This window comes from Aquarana catesbeiana, linkage group LG10 (assembly GCF_042186555.1).
Source record: "Aquarana catesbeiana isolate 2022-GZ linkage group LG10, ASM4218655v1, whole genome shotgun sequence".
Taxonomy (NCBI): domain Eukaryota; kingdom Metazoa; phylum Chordata; class Amphibia; order Anura; family Ranidae; genus Aquarana; species Aquarana catesbeiana.
The window spans coordinates 240437267-240457628 of record NC_133333.1 but is presented as its reverse complement, the minus strand read 5'-3'; the positions used below and the strand labels follow the sequence as shown (position 1 = coordinate 240457628).

Below are 20362 nucleotides of genomic sequence, written 5' to 3'. Positions count from 1 at the left end.
GGCAACACTCATACGGCTATTTCCCAAAGACAACCTGTATTTGGACATTTTCACTTGGTACTCACTTTTGTTGCCAGCGGTTTAGACATTAATGGCTGTGTGTTGAGTTATTTTGAGGGGACAGCAAATTTACACTGTTATACAAGCTGTACACTCACTACATTGTAGCAAAGTGTCATTTCTTCAGTGCTGTCACATGAAAAGATAGAATAAAATATTTACAAAACTGTCAGGGGTGTACTCACTTTTGTGAGATACTGTAGGTCCAACAGCCATCAGCTTGTGTGAGTTTTGTTCAGCCGGCGACTGGCTTCAAAGTGGAAGTGATGTGGCAGTTTCATAGCTGCCGACCACTTTCACACAGCCGGCCACGCTGTGCCCTCCTCCCGTGGTTCCCGGGCTGTCCTGCACTCACTGGAGCCCGGGAACACATCCACTGGATGGAGGAGAGAGATTGCAGTGAGACCGAGGCAAATCCATGCCTCGATCTCGCTTACAAACAGTGACGCTGGAAGTGATGTCACTTCCGGTTTTAGAACACCCTTTCCTGGCCAGCACAGCCAGGGGACACTTCTAACCAAGCCGATCTGTACTTGGTTAGATGGTGTGAAGGGCAGGGGAGACATTGGGGTCTATTAGACCCATAATGTCTCCATAAAGAGTACCTGTCACCTGCCTAATGCTATCACATAGGAGTTTATTAACCCCTTGTGATAGCAATCAAGTAAAAATAAAAAAAGTACAAAAAATAAAAAATTGAATATATTAAAATTAATAAAAAAATTCCGAAAACCCCCGCACATCTGCGCAAACGCAGGGTGTGCCTGCGCATGTAAACCGCTGTCACACCATACATGTGACATATCGCTGCAAACGTCAGAGTAAGAGCTACTAGCTAAACTGATGAGCTGTAAACGCTTTTAAAGCATCGCTTATGGGGATTTTTGGGCCCCATCATTTTTGGTGATATTTTTAAGACATGGAATGTTTGATATCTATTTACTCGATGCAACCTCATCTGTTATATTTTAACCAAGAATGGGTATTTTTTTTTCATGAAAATTTGCATTTATTAAACAGTTGTGCAAATATCATGTGAAACAAAAATTTGCAACTATCACCTTTTTATTCCACAGTGCCCCTGCTTTCAGAAAATATATAATGTTCTGGGAGTTTAATTAATTTTATTGCCAAAAATTAAGATTTTTAAATGTATGCGGAAAATTTAAAAAAAAAAATGCTCTGGAGCCAAACTGGTTAAACACCTTGTTTAGCACAGATGAAGGAATATATTTGATTTCTCCCATATAAGTTCACAGGCTGGATAAGAAAAAAATCTATGCATGTGTGTCTAGCTTTACATTCAAATACAGATTCTACACGTCTTAATCTCATCAGTGGGGTTATGGTACTTCAGCATTCTCTGAACAGTAAACAGCTGCATGCCAGGGGACAATAGATTGGATGTCAGTCTATTACTAGTGAAGAGCCCCTGTCCTTCTTGATCATGTCTGCAGAACTGCAAGTGTCTCAACAATGGTTTTCCATTTTACAGGCCGTATAATCTTTGACAACATTAAAAAGTCTATTGGTTACACCTTGACCAAGAATATCGCTGAGCTGACCCCATTCCTGATATACATTATTGCCAATGTTCCGCTGCCGATCGGCACCATCACGATCCTGTTCATTGACCTGGGGACAGACATTGTAAGTAAAAAAAACCTCAATACCAGAACAGATGATGCAAACATTGCATTAGCACACTGAACTATTGCTTTATATTTGATTCACTTGTAACAGTACAACAGCCGAGTTAAAGTATCACCTAAAGTAAATGTCATTTTCTAGACATGCAACATCTCATCATCTTTTTTTTTTTTTTTTTTTGTGAAAGGTGAGTTCCGGGATAAACAAATAGGGGTTTTAATAAATCTGGTGCAGTTCTGCATAGAAACCAATCAGCTTCCAGTTTTATTGTCAAAGCTTAAGCCCCCGCTCTCCTCTATGGGGAAATTGTGTGGAAACGGACCGCCTGTCTGTTTTCATCTGATCCGCCAGATGGATGGAAAATAGGGTCACCATCCTTCTGGATTTTGCGGGCAGGATCCGATTGATCTGCCGCTCCATAGGGGAGAGTGCAAGGTCTGATCAGGTCCACCTGAAAAAACTGACCGGCGGACCTGATTGAACAGCCCGTGTGAAAGGGGCCTTATTGAACAAGCTGAAGTTAGAAGCTGATTGGCTACCATGCACATCTACACCAGATTTTGCACTCTCCAGTTTAAGTAAAACAACCCCTATTTGTTTATCCCAGAGCTCACCTTTCACTAATGTAGGTAAATAAACCCAACATGTCTAAATACAAGAGTGATGTGTAGTCTTCCTGGAATCTCAGAGCGCAGCATGACACTTTTCCTCTGTGCAGGAGCTTCCTGTAATAACGATCGGTCACTGCTGCTCTCTCTCCTTGTGTAGGCTGACTGTTCTTATCTCCAACACCTTCTGTAGTTTTTTTGCAGATGTTGCATCAGATTCGGCGACCTGTCAGAATTTGTAACGGAAGTGACGTTCCGTTGCCGCCATCTTGCTACACCCCGCACTCCTCCACAGTAAGGATACACAGAGAAGTGGGAAAGCGGACATCTTGTTACACCCACCGGAGTTTTGTATTTCACACTTATTTTTAACAGTAAACGGAGCATATATAGTGAAATACAGGATTTAGAAATCCATATGACTGTTTACATGTTGAATTATAAAAGCAGAGGTGTTCTGTCAGACTAGCAAACCTGTGACATCAGCAGGTTTGGCGCTGCTTTTAAAATTCAACATGTAAACAGTCCGTTGGATTTCTAAATCCTGAATTTCACCATATAAGCTCAGTTTACTGTTAAAAACAAGTGTGAAATGCAAAACTGTGGTGGGTGTAACAAGATGTCTGCTTGCCCCCTTCTCCGTGTATCCTTACTGTGGAGGAGTGCGGGGTGTTGCAAGATGGCGGCGACGGAACGTCACTTCCGTTACAAATTCTGACAGGTCGCCGAATCTGATGGAACAGGGGCAGCCTATAGTGGGTGGAGCCTGCAGGGTCCATACCCACAGTTCTGCTCCCTGCACAGGCTATGTACAGCACAGTGATGATGTTTATATTGTAATGTCTGGGTTTGTGAAGGCATTGTTATTGCATACAAAGTGGATTTATATTCTTCGTGGATATATCAGTAGCCTTAAAGCATGTAACATGTATATTGGCATCTAATCCGTCATACTTCCACAGATTCCATCTATTTCATTTGCCTATGAGAAAGCAGAGAGGGACATTATGAACAGAAAGCCACGTATAAAGAATGTGGACAGACTGGTGAATAAGGAGCTGGCTCTATATGCCTATATACAGATTGGTATGTATATCTATATGCCTACCTGCAATACAGAATAAAGCTGGCAGTGTCACCAGAGCTCAGCTAGCCAATACAAGAAGCATTGGCATAGTCAAGCAATCAGATATTTCCTGTTGTTTTCTATTTTGTGCCATTAAAATTACAACTGGAACCTTGGTTACCACTGGGCTGGCTAATACATTAGCTTTGCTTTTGGCAGTTTAGTAGAAATAAGCCCTATATCCCAAAGTAGAAGAAATCAGAAATGTAAGTGCAGTTTCCCCCTCTGTGTGCTCTTACACCTTGATTTTATTTACAGGGATCCTCCAGTCTGTTGCGGGATTTCTGACTTACTTCACTGTTTATGCTGAGCAGGGCTTTCTGCCCTACACAATTATTGGTATACGTGTTAACTGGGAAGATCAAACTATTCAGGATATACTTGACAGCTATGGACAAGAATGGGTAAGTTATCACAGTGGAGCTTTTTTTTTTATGCTGTGTAAAACATTTGCAAGAAATAAAGCTGCAATGGCAAGGCTAACATACTGATCCCATAACTTGTGGACAAGTTCAGCTTCTTCCCATCCAACACTTAGCAGATCCTAAGATCATAGACGGATTGTGAACTCATGGACAGTGTGGTGACCTGTAACAACAGTCCTACAATAATCAAGAGTTGGGGGGGTCAGTGAGTTCTGAATGTCTTCTTCACCACACAGAATAGCTAATGCATTGTGAATATCTGAATACAAAAGAGGAACATTGTTCATTGTTCTGTGAGGCTCATATAATAAATATATATATATATATATATATATATTTCAGAGCAAAATAGGGACCTGTTGAATAGCAGCTACTGTATGAAGCCAAACAGCGGCGTACCTACAGGGGTCACGATTGCAACCTCGCCCCATGCTCGAAGGGGCCAATGCGGCCCTCCTATAACCCTGCATAGAAGGGCGGCGGCATATAGAGGAACCAATGCCTTCCTTCTGCAGCTGCTGAAAGCCCGCTTCTCCTCTCCCTCCCGCAGGCATTCAGCAGCTGCAGGGGAAAAATGAAGGTGATCGATTCCTCTATATACGGCCCTCCTATATAGGTCCTGCTGCCCCAGAGCCCCCTTCCCCCCCGTGTGCTCTCCTGGCTCCCCCTCATCAATCCACAGCGCTGCCAGCTTTGCCCCTCCTGTGTCAGCATCTCCGGGGAATGTGTTAGTATGGAGATCGGGAAGGGGCGGGTTATTATGTCATTTACCGGCCCCTTCCTTTTGTTGAATGGACAGAGTTACCAAGAATGTTCGGACAGAGTCAGTTGGGCTGATTTACGAAACTTTGCGCCATCAGTAGAGGCACACAATACAATTTCATATTTACGAAATGTTTGCGCTGGTAACAGAGCGATAATCCCCATTTACTATAGCAATCTTGGTGCATGGGAGAATGAATTCTGAGCGCCACTATGGACATGGCACACGGCATCTTCAATTTAATATTAACAGAAGATGGAGGTGCCAATATTATGGGGTGATGTGAGGAAGTATAGTAACAACTGCCCAAGTAACAAATATGCCCAAAATAGAATGAGAAAGTAACTTTTTCTGAGCAAGCCTGCTGTGCCTGCAAGTACATTTAGAACCGCGTGAGATCAATTTAAGCACTGCGCATGCGGCTCCTGCGGTCGTTCAAATGCGTTTGTTCACTGCGCGGCCAAAATCTTAGTAAATGTCAAGCAACGCAAATGCAATTGCATAGGTTGAACGGGCACAACTCTAAACTTGACAATTTTTTTTTTTTTACGCTGGTTCACCTTTATGTATTTTTTAAGGATATTTGCACACAGGTCATGTTAGCATGTTACGTTGCCAACATGTGACATGCACCTTGTTAAAATTATGTAATGCTCCTCCTAAAAGGGCATTTAACCCTCCCCCTCTAATGCATATGATTTCCTTGGGCTAGCTTTTGCTTTTAAAGGGTAATTCCACACTCCTCCATTCTCAAAAGGCTGTGAGCTGCCTTCACCAATCCAAATCACATCTTTTTTCACAACAAACAGGGCCAGCTAGGAAAGGTGCGAGAAGAACGATTGCCCATCCCCCTCCTGAACCATACAAGGCCACATGCACTCAACATAGCTGGCTGCCTTGGGGCATGTTGGGCTCAGCCCAATGCCAACCACAAAGCACCTTGTTACCCACTAGTTTAAAGGGGCTTTACACATTCCGTAAAGCCTCCCTGTCTGCAGCCCCCCACAACTCTAGTCTAAGGTTGTGTAGAAGAGGTCCTTGTTCCCCTGAATATGGGAACAAGGCGGTTGACTTTTGGGGTGCCCAAGCCCCTCCTGTCCCCAAGCATACATCTCCCTTTCATGGGCTGGCTTGCTGTGCGATTGGCTAGGGGTTTGTTAGTGTGTGGGAGGGGCACAATATTTTATTTTATATATGGGTCTGAAAGCCTTTACAGACCCAAATGGCCTTGTATGTATTGGGGGGGGGCAGGCTATTTTTGGTTTTGTGTTAAAATCTTGCAGCTGCAATGCCGATTTGTACGTTTTTTTTTAAAGCCGTACATCTTTGAAGCAGCATTTTGGATACATGCTACAGATGCACCACTTTACAGGCAGAGTAACACCCCCCCCCCCCCCCCCAAGTTACTAGCTTTAGGGCTAGTCCACGCCACAGAAACATAGTCCAGATGCTTTTCTGCATGTGCATTTTTTATACGTTTTTGGTGTGTTTTTGTTGCGGTCCAGTACTTTTTTCCACCTTCTTTTTTCTTAACCTTAAATAAGGACATGCTGGATTATGTGCTTAACTTTGGACAGGTGGCTTACTTTGTGCTAGCTGCATTTGGGTTGGTCTGGGCATGCTCAGGGACTTTGTTTTTTTGTTTTTTGTGTGTGTAAACAGCACTTGGATGTTTCTGGGCATGCTCAGAGAGTGTGTTTTTTGGGTTAGTAATTTAAGGACATCCTTAACCACATGCCGCCCAGCCACCGCAGTTGTACTGCGGCAGAATGGCACGGCTGTTATGTAATGTCACTTCGCCCTGTGGCCACTGCGCCCCCCGCTCGCTCCTGGAGCAGATGCAAGTGCCTGGCAGTCTCGATCACTGCCAGGCTCCCGTGATCACCGCTGAGACACGGAGAACCCGGAACTGTGTGTGTAAACACACAGTTTCCGGTTTTCTGAGGGGAGAAGTGACAGATCGTCTGTTCATACAGAGTACGAACAGCGATCTGTTATCTTCCCTGCACTCCCCCCTTCAGTTAGAACACAAACTAGGACACACTTAACCCCCTCACATTTTTACAGTAATCAATGCATTTTTAATCGTACTGATTGCTGTATTAATGCCAATGGTCCCAAATATGTGTCAAAATTGTCCGATGTGGCCGCCTAATGTTGCAGTCATGATAAAAATCGCAGATCGCCGCCATTACTAGTAAAAAAAAAAAATTAATAATTTTAAATGCTATAAATCTATCCCCTATTTTGTAGACACTATAACTTTTGCGCAAACCAATCAATATACGCTTATTACAATTTTTTTTTACCAAAAATATGTAGAAGAATACACATCGGCCTAAACTGAGGAAAAAAAATAGTTTGTTTTTTTTTTTATATATTTTTGGGAGATATTTATTATAGCAAAAAGTAAAGCCTTTTTTTTTTCAAAATTGTCACTCTTTTTTTGTTTATAGCGCAAAAAATAAAAACCGCAGAGATGATCAAATACCACCAAAAGAAAGCTCTATTTGTGGGAAATATTTCCCCCTGAAATATTTTTGTTGTTAATGTGTGTCATTTGTAGGTTGTTCACTTAGTTTTATTGTCTGTGCTACATTATTTAGCAAAATCTTTCTCAAGATGTTGTGACTAATGTTTAATGCTTCAGTTTATAAATGAATGGGAAGCCTCTGTACAGAGCTATTCCTGTCCATTCATTCTGTTTAACTGAGATGGAGATTGAGGGCTGTGTACCCAATCTCTTTCTTTGTCTCAAAGGGGAAACATCAAAGGTCTGTTTAGAGCCCTGACATTTCACCCGTCAGAGCTACTAAAAAATAAAATTGTACATATGATTAAAATAACAAAAATGAAAAAAACTACTGACATCAGTGATGGAACTATCAGGGTCACAAAGGTTGCACTTGCAACCGGGCTTGGAGAGAAGGGCCCCGGCCCTGCATAGTTTCTTGCACCAAGCCCTGAAGGTTCAGGTTAACCCTCTGAAACCAAAGGCTTCCTTTACCATAGAACTTTTTGCAGCACAAAACAGCTATATACTTCCCATGTATATACTGCAGTGAACAGAATACACAACGTATCCATCGTGCGTTTCCTTTTGCTCGCTTTCCTCTTATCGAGTGTATCTTTTATTATTGCAGACCTTCTTCCAGCGCCAATACATGGAGTGGACAGGATATACAGCCTTCTTTGTGACCATTGTTATAGTGCAGATGGCAGATCTTCTCATCAGAAAGACCCGAAGAAATTCACTTTTCCAGCAGGGCGTCTTTGGGTAAGTCCGAGGTCAAAGAAAACAACGAGTGAGCATTGTTGTCACTATTAAAAGCAGACTGAGTTTGTCACATGACTGTGAAGAGTGTGCTATGGGATGTTTGGACCTCTGTATATCACTTACAGATAATTAGCACACGGTGTGGGGAAAGTGAAACGAATTCTAGGGTGTATTACTAGAGGGTTCCCCACAGGAGGAAGGATGTTCTGATTATCCTATATAGACCCTCACTTAGATACTGTGTTCAGTTCTGGAGCCTCACTTACAAAACGATATTGATAAGACAGAACACATTCATAGACGGGCAACAAAAATAGTGAATATAAACCATATCAGGAGAGACTGTAGGAACTTAATCTGTACAGAGGAAAGGGGAGACATGATTGAAACCTTTAAATACTTTGAGGATTGTAAATAACGTTCAGGAGGTGCAGTGTTTCTTTTTCATACATCATGGGACACAGAGTCAGGCTAATAATCATTACCTGCCTGGTTATACTCTATCATTAGGTGAATGGACACTGGTAGACCAAAGGTCTTCAGACAGGAAGTGATCCCCTATATAACCCCTTCCATACAGGAAGTATTTTTTTTTTTTTTTTTTACCAGTGTCTGCAAGGTGGATGGCATGGTTTGTTTGAGCTCTCTGAGCTCCAGGTCTCTAGTCCCATAAACAGTTCCAAAAATGAATCAAGAGATTGACCGATCTGATCCATTTGACACAGGCTTTTATGCTTAGATAAATGGTACCCGATCCTTGCAAAGAAGACTCAAGTTCCTGCAGGGTTTTGCCTGTAACGTGGCCTCCGGGCGCTGGACCCTGCGGAGGGGAAATCCTGGACACTACAGCGCTAAGGCATTTCCTGCAGGGTGCTGTACAGGTCCAAGGGAGTGAAAGGGTAACCAGTTCTTGAAGGTCCAAGGAACAGGAACCCGCCATGAAAGGTGAAGCTTGGGCCCTTAGCTTCTAAGTGGCCCTGCGTGAGTGCTGTGTTTTGCTTTTGATGCTTTAAAGTATTCAATACAGCAGGTTTCTCGTCTGGCTCTCTTGTCTGTACATATGTACAGACTTTTATATGGTCAGCCGAGCTTCCTTGTAAAAAGTTATTGGCAGGTTTCCCGTTTCATGGGGAACGTTTATTCGGTGATCACTTGGACAAATATATCCAAAAGATTTCTGGGGGGAAGAGTTCTCTTCTTCCTGTGAAGAAAAGCACCAAACGTCCCTCATTTAAAAACCCAGGGACTGCTTCCTCAAATGTTTCAGCGTCAGGGAGGTTCCGCCACCAACAGGGCACTAGGGCCAGGGGCAAGCCGCAAGGCCAGGGCCAGAAAAGGCTCTGGGTCCAAAATTCTTCTAAACCCAGCACCAAGCCCTCCTTTTGAGGGACGCCCCCACTCCATCGGGTGGGGGGAAGGCTGCTGCACTTTGCGGACATTTGGAAAACAACAATTCAGGACGAGTGGGTCACCTCAATTATATCTTGCGGTTACAAGCTGGTGTTACGGGGTCCAGCGTTCCCTCAGATCCTCCAAAAAGAAACTTATTGCTTCAGGCACTACATCATCAAGGAGTGATGTTCCTGTATTCGAAAGGGGCACAGGGTTTTACTCAAACTTATTTACAGTTCAGAAACCAAACGGGGACACAAGGCCCATTTTGGACCTAAGGTCCCTGAACAAATATCTATTGATACAGTCCTTTCGGATGGAGTCTGTCCGCTCAGTAGTATATATCGATATAAAGGACGCGTACTTACGTGGATCATAAATACCGAAAAGTCAGCCTTGAGACCAGCTCAAAGTCTAAGATATATAGGTCTGATTCTAAACACGGTCCAAGCAAGAGTATTCTTGCCACCCGTAAGGATCTGTGCCCTAAAGGATCAGGTGTGTCAGATAAGGGGCACCAGACAACCCTCCATTTGGCTCTGTATGAGTCTTCTAGGGAGGATGGTATCCTCTTTCGAGGTAGTGCCCTATGCCCAGTTCCGTTCCATTCCAGGCCTTTACAACAAGACATCTTGTTGGCTTGGAACAGAGGAAGAAAAGCACTGGATTATCCAATGTTCTTATCTCCTCAGGCACGCTTACGCCTAAACTGGTGGTTGCGGGATCAGAACCTGCGAAAGGGAAAATCCTTTCTCCCAGTAACTTGGAGAGTACTGACTACAGATGCCAGTCTCTCAGGCTGGGGAGCGACCCTAGATGGGCTCACAGCTCAGGGGAAATGGTCAGGGACAGAGCAGACCCTGCCCATCAACGTCCCAGAATTACAGGCAGTACGTCTGGCCCTGCGGTCCTGGACAGTGGAGCTTCAGGACTGCCCCATCGGAGTTCAGTATGACAATGCCATGGCAGTGGTCTATATAAACCACCAAAGCGGTACCAGGAGTCGTTCAGCTCTGAAGGAGGTGAACTACATACTAGCCTGGGCAGAGGGATATGTGCCAATAATATCGGCAGTCCATATCCTGGGAGTAGAGAGCTGTAAGGTAGATTTCCTCAGCCGCCAGCAGATCTGCCTGGGGGAATGGCCCCTACACCCAGAGGTGTTCCAGGAAATTTGCCAACGTTGGGGATGGCCAGAGGTCAACCTACTGGCATCCAGGTTCAACAACAAGCTACAGTAGTTTGTGCCTCGAATAAGAAATTCTCTGGCAATTGGAGCAGATGCTCTGATAGTTCCATGGAGCCAGTACTCCCTGGTTTATGCTTTCTCTCTGATCCCTCTCCTTCCACATTTGTTGCGCAGGATTCAGAGAGGGGGTTCCAGTCATTCTAGTGGCACCAGCCTGGCCCAGAAGATTGTGAGACTGACTAGAGATGGGCCATGGACTCTTCCACGTCGCCCCGCTCTACTGTCTCAAGGTCCTATATTCCACCCCAATTTACAGTCTCTAAATTTGATGCCATGGCTATTGAAGCCAGGGTGTTAAAGGACCGTGGTGTCTACTCTAGTGAATGCTAGAAAAGCTGTCACTAAGAAGAATTATAATAAGGTCTGGAAGACTTATATTGCTTGGTGTGTAGCCAGAAAATGGCATCCTCGGAAATATGTGATTGGGAGAATTCTCTCTTTTCTACAGTCAGCTGTGGAAATCAAATTGGCTTTGAGTACAATCAGAGGTCAGGTTTTGGCCCCATCAGTATTCTTCCAAAGGCATTTAGCCCCCCATTCGCTGATCCAAACCTTTATGCAAGGGGCAACTCGCTTGCTTCCCCCCATTAGGTCACCTATGTGTCCTTGGGACTTGAACTTGGTGCTGTCTGTGTTACAGAAACAACCATTTGAACCTATTAAGAAAATTCCATTAGCCTTGCTGTTATGCAAGCTAGACTTCCTGATGGCTATCACCTCGGCTAGAAGGGTGTCGGAGTTGGCGGCCCTTTCATGCAGGGAACTGTACTTGATACTTCACCATGCCAAAATCGTGTTACGACCTGTTCCAACCTTTTTGACAAAGGTGGTGTCGGCCTTTCATTTAAATCGGGACATTATTTTGCCTTCTTTTTTCTCTCAGACTCGTTCGGAGGAAGAGAGATGACTGCATTCTTTGGACATTGTCTGGGCAATCAAGGTTTATCTGTCTAGATCTGCGGAGAGCTGAGGATCAGACTCTTTTTTTTGTTTTGTTTTACCATAAGGACCCAAGAAGGGGCAGGCAGCTTCCAAAACTTCCATTGCCAATTGGGTCCATCAATTGGTCATTCAGGCCTACGGTCTGAAACATAAAGCTCCTCCCTTTAGGGTGAGAGCTCATTCTACCAAGGGTGTAGGAACCTCCTGGGCTTTTCGCCATCAGGTATCTCTGGCTCAGATTTGTAAGGCTGCTACCTGGTCTTCAGTGCATACGTTCACAAAATTTTATCAAGTGGATGTTCGAGCAGCCGAGGATTTGGCTTTCGGCCGCAGTATACTGCGGGCTGCCGTATAAGTTCTGATGGCTATTGTTTGGAAGGGTGTCTCCCTCCACTCAAGGCTATTGCTCTGGGGCATCCCAGCAGGTAATGAATATTAGCCTGAGTCATGTGTCCCATGATGTATGAAAAAGAAAATAGGATTTTTACGTCATACTTACTTGTAAAATCCTTTTCTTTGAGTACATCATGGGACACAGAGATCCCTTCCCTCTTTTTTGAGGATTTAGTGCTTGCTAAATAAACTACATACTTCCTGTATGGGAGGGGTTATATAGGGGATCACTTCCTGTCTGAAGACCTTTGGTCAACCAGTGTCCATTCACCTAATGATGGAGTAACCCAGCAGGTAATGAATATTAGCCTGACTTTGTCCCATGATGTACTCAAAGAAAATGATTTTACAAGTAAGGCGTAAAATCCTATTTTTCAATATGAATCCACGATCAAGAACACAGGGACATAACCTCAAACTAGCAGGAGGAATGTTCAAAATGAATGTATTATTTTGGTAAGAGTAGATGCTTGGAATAGACTTTCAGCAGAGCTAGTGAGTCAGTCAACAGTAAGTGGATTCAAACATGATTGGAACACACATAGATCTATACTCAGACAGAAAAACTAACTAAAAAAATTGGGGCAGACTTGGTGGACCACTTGGTCTATTTTTTTTCTGCAGTCACACTTTACTTTCTTTGTGTATTTGAGTGTAACATCTGTAATGTGGGTCAACACTTAGTGATCAGTTCTTTTGTTTTTCTACTACAGCAACAAATTTCTTCTGTTGGGCCTGGCTTCACAACTCATCATAGCATTGTTCCTGTCCTACTGTCCTGGGATGGCATATGGCTTGAAATTTGTCCCTCTGAGGTGAGATGTCAAATTGAGTCCTTTCTCTTTAGAGCTCTGCACACACACCCTGGAAATCATAAAGACCTGCGCAAGTAGTGCAGCATTTTACAAAATTCATGTACCTGCCTAGAACTTGTGTTTTAATATGGTGCATGATACACCACTTCAAGAATGGATTAGAGACACGTTTGCAAAATCTTTCTCTGTATGCCAAAAGAAATATGGTCTTAATTAGTAGTCTGGCTGCAGCCATAATTCACAAAGTTTAAAACCACTTCCTGCCCAAGGTACGTCATATGACGTTGTGGAATTTGAGCGGGTATATCTGAATGATGCCTGTAGTTACAGGCATCATTCAGATATTGCCGGCGAATCTCTACACCATAGGAACAATCATAGCGGCCGTTCCACCGCTTGATCGTTCTTATGGGAGGCGATAGGGGACATCCCCCCTCCCACCGCCCTCCGGTGCTTGTTCTGACTCACTGTTACGATTGGTGAGGCGGAGAGCGGATCCGCTGGCGCCGGATGTAGATCATAGAGATTTCCGGTGGACCAGATGGTCGCCGGAGTCTCTATGATCGTCGGAGGCCGGGCGCGATGTTATGACGTCATGCCCGGCCTCTCCATTCAAAAAAAACGGCTTCGGCTGGGAAGCGGTGATCGTTTTATTTATTTTTTTTTATTTCAGGCTCCCCAGCCTAGTACTGAGATGTGAGGTCTTATTGACCCCATATCTCACTATTAAGAGGACCTGTCATGTCATATTCCTATTACAAGGGATGTTTACATTCCTTGTAATAGGAATAAAAATGATCAATTTTTTTTTTTCAAAAAAGTGTCAAAATAAAAAAAAGAAAATATAATTAACAATAAAAAAAAAAAAAAAAAAATTTTAAAGCGCCGCTGTCCCCGTGTGCTCGCACGCAGAAGCGAACGCATATGTAAGTCTCGCCCACATATGAAAACGGTGTTCAAACCATACATGTGAGGTATCGCCGCGAACGTTGGAGCGAAAGCAATCATTTTGTCCCTAGACCTCCTCTGTAACTCAAAGCATGTAACCAGTAAAAAAATTTCAAGCGTCGCCTATGGGGATTTTTAAGTACCGAACATTGGCGCCATTCCACGAGCGTGTGCAATTTTGAAGCGTGACATGTTGAGTATCTATTTACTCGGCATAACTTCATCTTTCACAATATGCAAAAATATTGGGCTAACCTTACTGTTTTGTTTTTTTTTAAACACAAAACTGTTTTTTTCCCAAAAAAAACGCGTTCGAAAAATTCCTGCGCAAATACTGTGTGAGATAAAAAGTTGCAGCAACCGCCATTGTATTCTCTAGGGTCTTTGCTAAAAAAACATATATAATGTTTGGGGGTTCTATGTAATTTTCTAGCAAAAAAAAAATCATGATTTTTACATGTAGGAGAGAAATGTCAGAATTGGCCTGGGTGGGAAGTGGTTAAGAATGTTGGGAGACATTTGCCGGTTCAAAAAAAAAAAAAACGGCCAATATTCTGAATGTGTATGTTCAATTGAAAAACCAGCAGCCGACCGACTCTCGATCAGCGCTCTTTGCCAATGGCAGAGTTTTATGGTGGGGGCCCCCCCATCTCCCTGTCAGAACACAACAGCTCAGTGGGGGAGTTCGCTGGACTAACCTTGCTTGGTTAGTACAGTGTCTCCGACCGGAAAGTCATTTTTTTTTTTCATGCAACCCGCGGAGTTGCATGAAAAAAAAAACCTGTTAGTGTGTACCAGGCTTATGTTTCTATTCCTCCCCTTCTCCTACACACTTTGGAATTGCCTGCACTGTCTGTAACAAACTCACCTCTGCCTATTAACTTTTTATCGCTTACGCCTTTAATCTATTTGCTGTTACTGAAACATGGCTTCAAGAATCTGACTCTGCTTCCCTCTCCCATGGTGGTCTTTTTTGGATTTACTCTCCCAGACCCAGTGGATGGAAGGGAGGTGAAGTTGGAACCCTTCTATTTCCACAAAGCACCTGTTCTTCACTCAACCTTTATTTGAGGAACATTGTAATTGTCTATTCTCCAGTTTCTTTGAGAATTGCTGTAATCTAGTGGCCTCCTTGACCAGTGTCAACCTTCCTTTGATGACTTCTCTGCCTGGCTACCCTACTTTCTCTTTTCTGAAATTTTCAAAATCGTGCTTCTACTCACTCTGATGGCAACACCCTTGACCTTGCATTCTCCTTGTTATGCACTAGTGCAGTGGTTCTCAACTCCTGTCCTCAGGACCCACTAACAGGCCAGGTTTGCAAGAGAACTGAAATACATCACAGGTGATATATAATTTGCTGCTCAGGGATTGCAGTATTCTAGTCTGCATCCCCCAAGGTAATACTTAAAATCTGGCCTGTTAGTGGGTCCTGAGAACAAGGCTTGAGAACCACTGCATGAATAGTGCAACCTCTCCAACAATCCTTTTTCTCTGTCTCTGATCACTACCTTATTAGTTTCACACTCTCCATGTTTTCCACCTGCCTAACAGTTACCTGTAGAAACATTTGCCACTTTCAACCCTTCTCTATTCTGCTACTGACCACCTCTATGATAAAATATCACCCCTGTCCTGCCCCAGTCTGAAAACTTCTGTCTACAACAGTTCACCTCTCATCCTCCCTGGACACACTGGTATCCCTCGCTAGACACAGAATCAGGCCATGACTGCTACAACCAGAAAAATATAGCCGCACTCTAGAAACTTCAACCAATATAAATCTGCTCTCCAAAAATATGATCGCCTCCACACTGCCAAGCAGACCTATTTTATCACACTTAACACCCTCACATCTGAGAGAGTCCCTGTCAACTCTTCTCTACCTTTAACTCTTTATTTCATCCTCCAGCCACTCAATACTTCCTTTATTTAAAGGAACTATAGACAAGGCTGCTAAACGTTTTTGTAATGCCCACCTAACCACCTGTCCCCTCACAATTGCTACGGTCACCCTCTGCTCTATTCTACACTGTCTAGCTCACATCTTCAATCTCTCCCTCTCTTCTGGCATCTTCCCCAACTAAAATATGTCACCCCTGGTCTACAACTAACTAAACTACTACCTCACCAAGACCCTTCTTGATCCTCTTCAGTCTGGATTTCGTCCTTAACACTCCACAGAACCTGTGCTGCTAAAACTTACTAACGCCTAAAACCAGTATTTTGTACTCTTACACCTGCTGCCTTTGATACAGTTGGCCACCCCCTCCTCCTCAAAAAACTCCACTCCTTTGGTCTCCATGACTGTACTTTTTATTGGTTCTTATCCTACCTAACTCCCTACACCTTCAGTGTCATAATTCCTGTTCTCTAGCTCCCTTGTCACCTCCTCCCACACTTGCCTCCACGACTTCTCCCGAGCCTCTCCCATCCTCTGGAACTCTTGGAGGTCTAGGTCTATGTTGCATAGTAGGTGAGGTTGAAAAAAGACACAAGTCCATCCTATGTGTGTGATATGTCAGTATTACATTGTATATAGCGGTCATTCAGGTGCTTATCTAATAGTTTCCTGAAACTATTGATGCTCCCCCCCGCTGGGACCACCGCCTGTGGAAGGGAATTCCACATCCTTGCCGATCTTACAGTAAAGAACCCTCTACATAGTTTAAAGTTAAGCCTCTTTTCTTCTCCCCCCAGTGTATAGATTGTATTCAGATTCCTGCAACCCAAATGCATTATTTTACATTTTTCTACATTGAACCTCCTTACCCCAATCTGACTTTTTCCTATTCTGTCTACTTTTAGATGATTCCTGAATACCTTTCTCTTTTGAGAATCCTGTCCTTCCTCCACCTAACAATTGTACTTTTATTTTCTCCATCAGCTCACCCCCCACAGCTATTGCCTTTTGTATCACTTGCCCTTCCCTCTTAGATTGTAAGCTCTGATTTCGCCTGTACCAAATTTTATTGTAACTGTACTGTCTGTCTGCCCTCATGTTTTAAAGCGCTGCACAAACTGTTTGCGCTATATAAATCATGTATAATAATAACAACTTTCATAGGATACAAGCTGTTGGTATTTTATTTTGAATTTTTTGTAGGTGATGCGCCACAATGTAGAAATTGAGTTAATTATTTGAATTCACTACCTGAATTTGGCACACAAGTCACTGTCAGAACTAAAATTGTAAACAGATGTTTTCTTGAATTAGGCGCAACGCATTCATAAGAGCAATTCACGCCAGAAAAGCAGGAGATAGTCCGAAAGGAATGCCGCAACTGCCACCTGTTTATAACAAAAATCAGTGTTTGTTACTAAAAAGTATCTTACCTCCAGCTTAGCATGTAGAGTACTTTTCTTCAACAAGTTCTCTAGTTTTTTTTTTTGTCTTCATTTTATAAAGAGGGGAATGACAAGCCATTGGATGATTATTAAAGAGAGCATCTACTTAGAGACACAGCGGTTAAAGACTCCAAATCATGAAACAATTTTCTTGAATAATCTGAGTATAGAAGACTGGCCATGAATTGTATACGGTGTATATAATGTCTTACAATCTGCTCTCTTTCTTGTGTTCAGAGTGCAGTACTGGTTTGTGGCCACGCCATTCTTCTTCCTGACCTTTATCTATGACGAAATCCGCAAATTGCTGGTCAGACGCCATCCTGGAAGTAAGTATACTTTGAACACTTAAAACTGTACCCTGTGGGCAGATCTACACTTACTACCAGCATGTTTTGAAATGGACGGTTTAACCTGTGCGCTTAGCTGTTTATCTCCCAGGTCACCCAACAAGAAAAGTTATTTAAACATCTTGTTGTAAGATGAAGGTTTCGTATTTCTAACTAGGGAATGTATTGCAACACCTGCGTCTTGTACAGCAATGCCTTCGGAAAAAAATGCAATTTTTCCAAGACATAGCTGATAGTGAAATGTAATTGAAAAATATATAAAATTACAATTATCACTGAGTGCATTTAAAAGCAGTAGTGAAGTCTGATAAAGAAAATATAGGTAACACACACATAAATGTCACTTTAAAATAAAAAAAAACTGTGCTAAAGGGGAAATCCTTGAACCAGTAGCTAGCACACCATTGGATACAAAATGGGAAATAAACCCAAAACTTAAAGTGGATGTAAACCCGATTCATGAAATTTAAGCTGGGCACATCTATCTGCAGTGTTTTCTTATCTCTCTACAAAGCATTATGTCCCGTAGCTTTCTCCTGCTCTGTTCTTCTGTTATCGGCCTGATAACTTCTGACAAGTTCCCGTCACATATGATAAAACCAGCTTGAAATTTGTGTCAGGGAGTTTGCTATAAAGAGATTTGCAGAGAGCAGCCTAAGTTCACACTGACTGCGAAAATTAAATTGTGTGAGTTCAGCTGAACTCGCACAAATTTATTCCCGCATGTCAGTCCCAACTTCAGGGGCGATTTCAGAGACATCTGTGCGGGTTTCTGCACAGATGCCAATGGAAATTGCACCCCGAAATCGCCAAAAGTAGTACAGGAACTATAGGGCTGCACCGATTCGGACGCTGCCATTGCTGCTGGTGGGTGGGTGGGTGTCTTTCCTCCAATCAGCTGTCTCCCAACAAAAAAAACACAACTAAATAAGCCTAAATTAATTGGTTTGTGTAAAAGTTATATACAAACTATGGGATATATACTGGAATTTGTATTCATTTTTTTATACAGTTTTTTATAGTAATGGCAGCGATCAGCAACTTATAGCGGGGACTGGGATATTGTTTCATAAAATCTGACACTATTGACACTTTTTGGAAACCAGTGACACTAATACAGTGATTGGTGCTACACATATGCACTTTCACTGTACTAACGACACTAGCTGGGAAGGGGTTAAACATCTAGGAGCAGTGATGGTGAACTTTGGCACCCCCAGATGTTTTGGAACTACATTTCTCGTGATGCACACTGCAGAGTGCATGAGGATCATGGGAAATGTACTTCCCAAAACATCTGGGGTGCCAAGGTTCGCCATCACTGTGGCCTAGGGCAATCAAAGGGTTAAAATGTGTGCCTAGCCAGTGTTTGTGTGTTAACTGTGTGCCTTTTTTTTACTAATTCAGAACAGAGCTCTGCCTTGTTTACATGGGCAGAGCTCCATTCTGTGTGTTTTCCCAACGATTGGTAGGTGCTGGCAGACATCCATTGGCCGGCGTCTTCTGTGACAAATCACAGAAGACGTGACGTGCCCCCCTTCCCAGAAGTGCCAGATCACGTACTAGGTGACTGATCCCGGCACAGGAGAGCCACTCTGCCACCATACATCCTTGTGATGTGGTCGGTAAGCAAGTAAAACAAAGCACTCCAGCAGTATGCTGTCACTGCTGCAGGTGCTTCTATCATTACCCAGTTTTCCTTCCACGTTACAGCTGCGATGACGTCACAATTGCGTCACAGAGCTCTGTCCATATTGCACATGCGCCGGTGACTTCACGGGCTGCTGCAACTGGGAATATCTCCAAAATGGTGCACATTTAGGAGATATTCACTGTACTTAAATGTAGACCATATTATAAGCTTACCTGTAGGTTACAAGTGAAAAAGCGGGGTTTACTGCTGCTTTAAGAAATTGTTGGATCAGTATTATGTAATTTGCAAATGTTCAGGACATAAAATTCAGATTTTCCTGAACTGTTGGCTGTAGTAGAAAATGATTATTTAACTCAGGGGTCTCATACTGGCGGCCCTCCAGCTGTTGCAAAACTACAAGTCCCATGAGGCATTGCAAGGCTGACAGTTACAAGCATGACTCTCACAGGACAGAGGCATGATGGGACTTGTTTCACAACAGCTGGAGGGCCGCCAGTTTGAGACCCCTGGTTTAACCTTCTTTCATTAGCTGAGTTTTTTTTCTTCACTATGGTGGCCGTGTCTTACATGTATTAATTGCACCTTTCTCTTCTCTTCTCCAGGCTGGTGGGACGTAAATATGTATTATTAAGGTTCGTTGGACCGTGTTGTACCTAAGCAATATTTTCAATGCTATTATAAATATAAATTATCCGGTTTGTTGAACAAATTGGGTGAATAAAAAGTGTAAATGCAACGTATAAAAGAAAAAAAATGTAAAAAGAAACTAGGACGTATATTTTTCAGTTCGTCTCAGAATACTGTAAATGTATATTTTGTGTACAGCTACCTTTGTAAATACAATGAAAATAAAGTGTTTTTAAATAATAAAGCGCTACATTTTTTAATATATTACAAGTCCTTCATACATGGAAGCAAAGCAGAGTAAGACTTCAGTAAATTGTAAATGTCACATTTAACCCCAGGGCAATATTAACATACGTGAACTCTGTTGTCACAGTGTACTGGAAGGAATTTGGGACTGAAGGAATAGAGCTGCTGCTGCCGTCACTGAGGAGGGGGGGGGTAAAAACAATAGTTACAGCCCCCCCCTCCTCAACTGCCTTGGCCTATCCACTAGATGCACCTGTACCTCAGGTTTCTCCCCAGGGCAGAATAGCTGCTCTTAAGCCGGTTCTACATACATGGGTAGAATTCTGAAAGAATTTTCTTACGAAAATCCTAACTATGAATTTTCGTTCAAATTTTGCACCATTAGTGGGCTGCAGCACCTAATTTTCATGCGGCCATCGAATTTGAGTGGTCGGACATGTTGGAAATTTTTTGAAAAACTACATTTCTCACATGATTCTTCCATCATCA

The 20362-nt window shown here is 43.0% G+C and overlaps 1 protein-coding gene across 1 annotated transcript in view; it reads left to right on the top strand.

Moving 5' to 3' along the window:
• Positions 1 to 19871, top strand: part of ATP12A (ATPase H+/K+ transporting non-gastric alpha2 subunit) — a 41051-nt gene extending 21180 nt beyond the window's left edge. Inside the window, exons 17-23 of the mRNA XM_073603509.1 lie at positions 1556 to 1710; positions 3281 to 3404; positions 3703 to 3848; positions 7776 to 7909; positions 12599 to 12700; positions 17234 to 17325; positions 19603 to 19871. Coding sequence (XP_073459610.1) covers positions 1556 to 1710; positions 3281 to 3404; positions 3703 to 3848; positions 7776 to 7909; positions 12599 to 12700; positions 17234 to 17325; positions 19603 to 19631 — 782 coding nt within the window. The 3' untranslated portion in view covers positions 19632 to 19871. The remainder of the gene's footprint in view (positions 1 to 1555; positions 1711 to 3280; positions 3405 to 3702; positions 3849 to 7775; positions 7910 to 12598; positions 12701 to 17233; positions 17326 to 19602) is intronic.
• Positions 19872 to 20362: the final 491 nt, after the last annotated feature.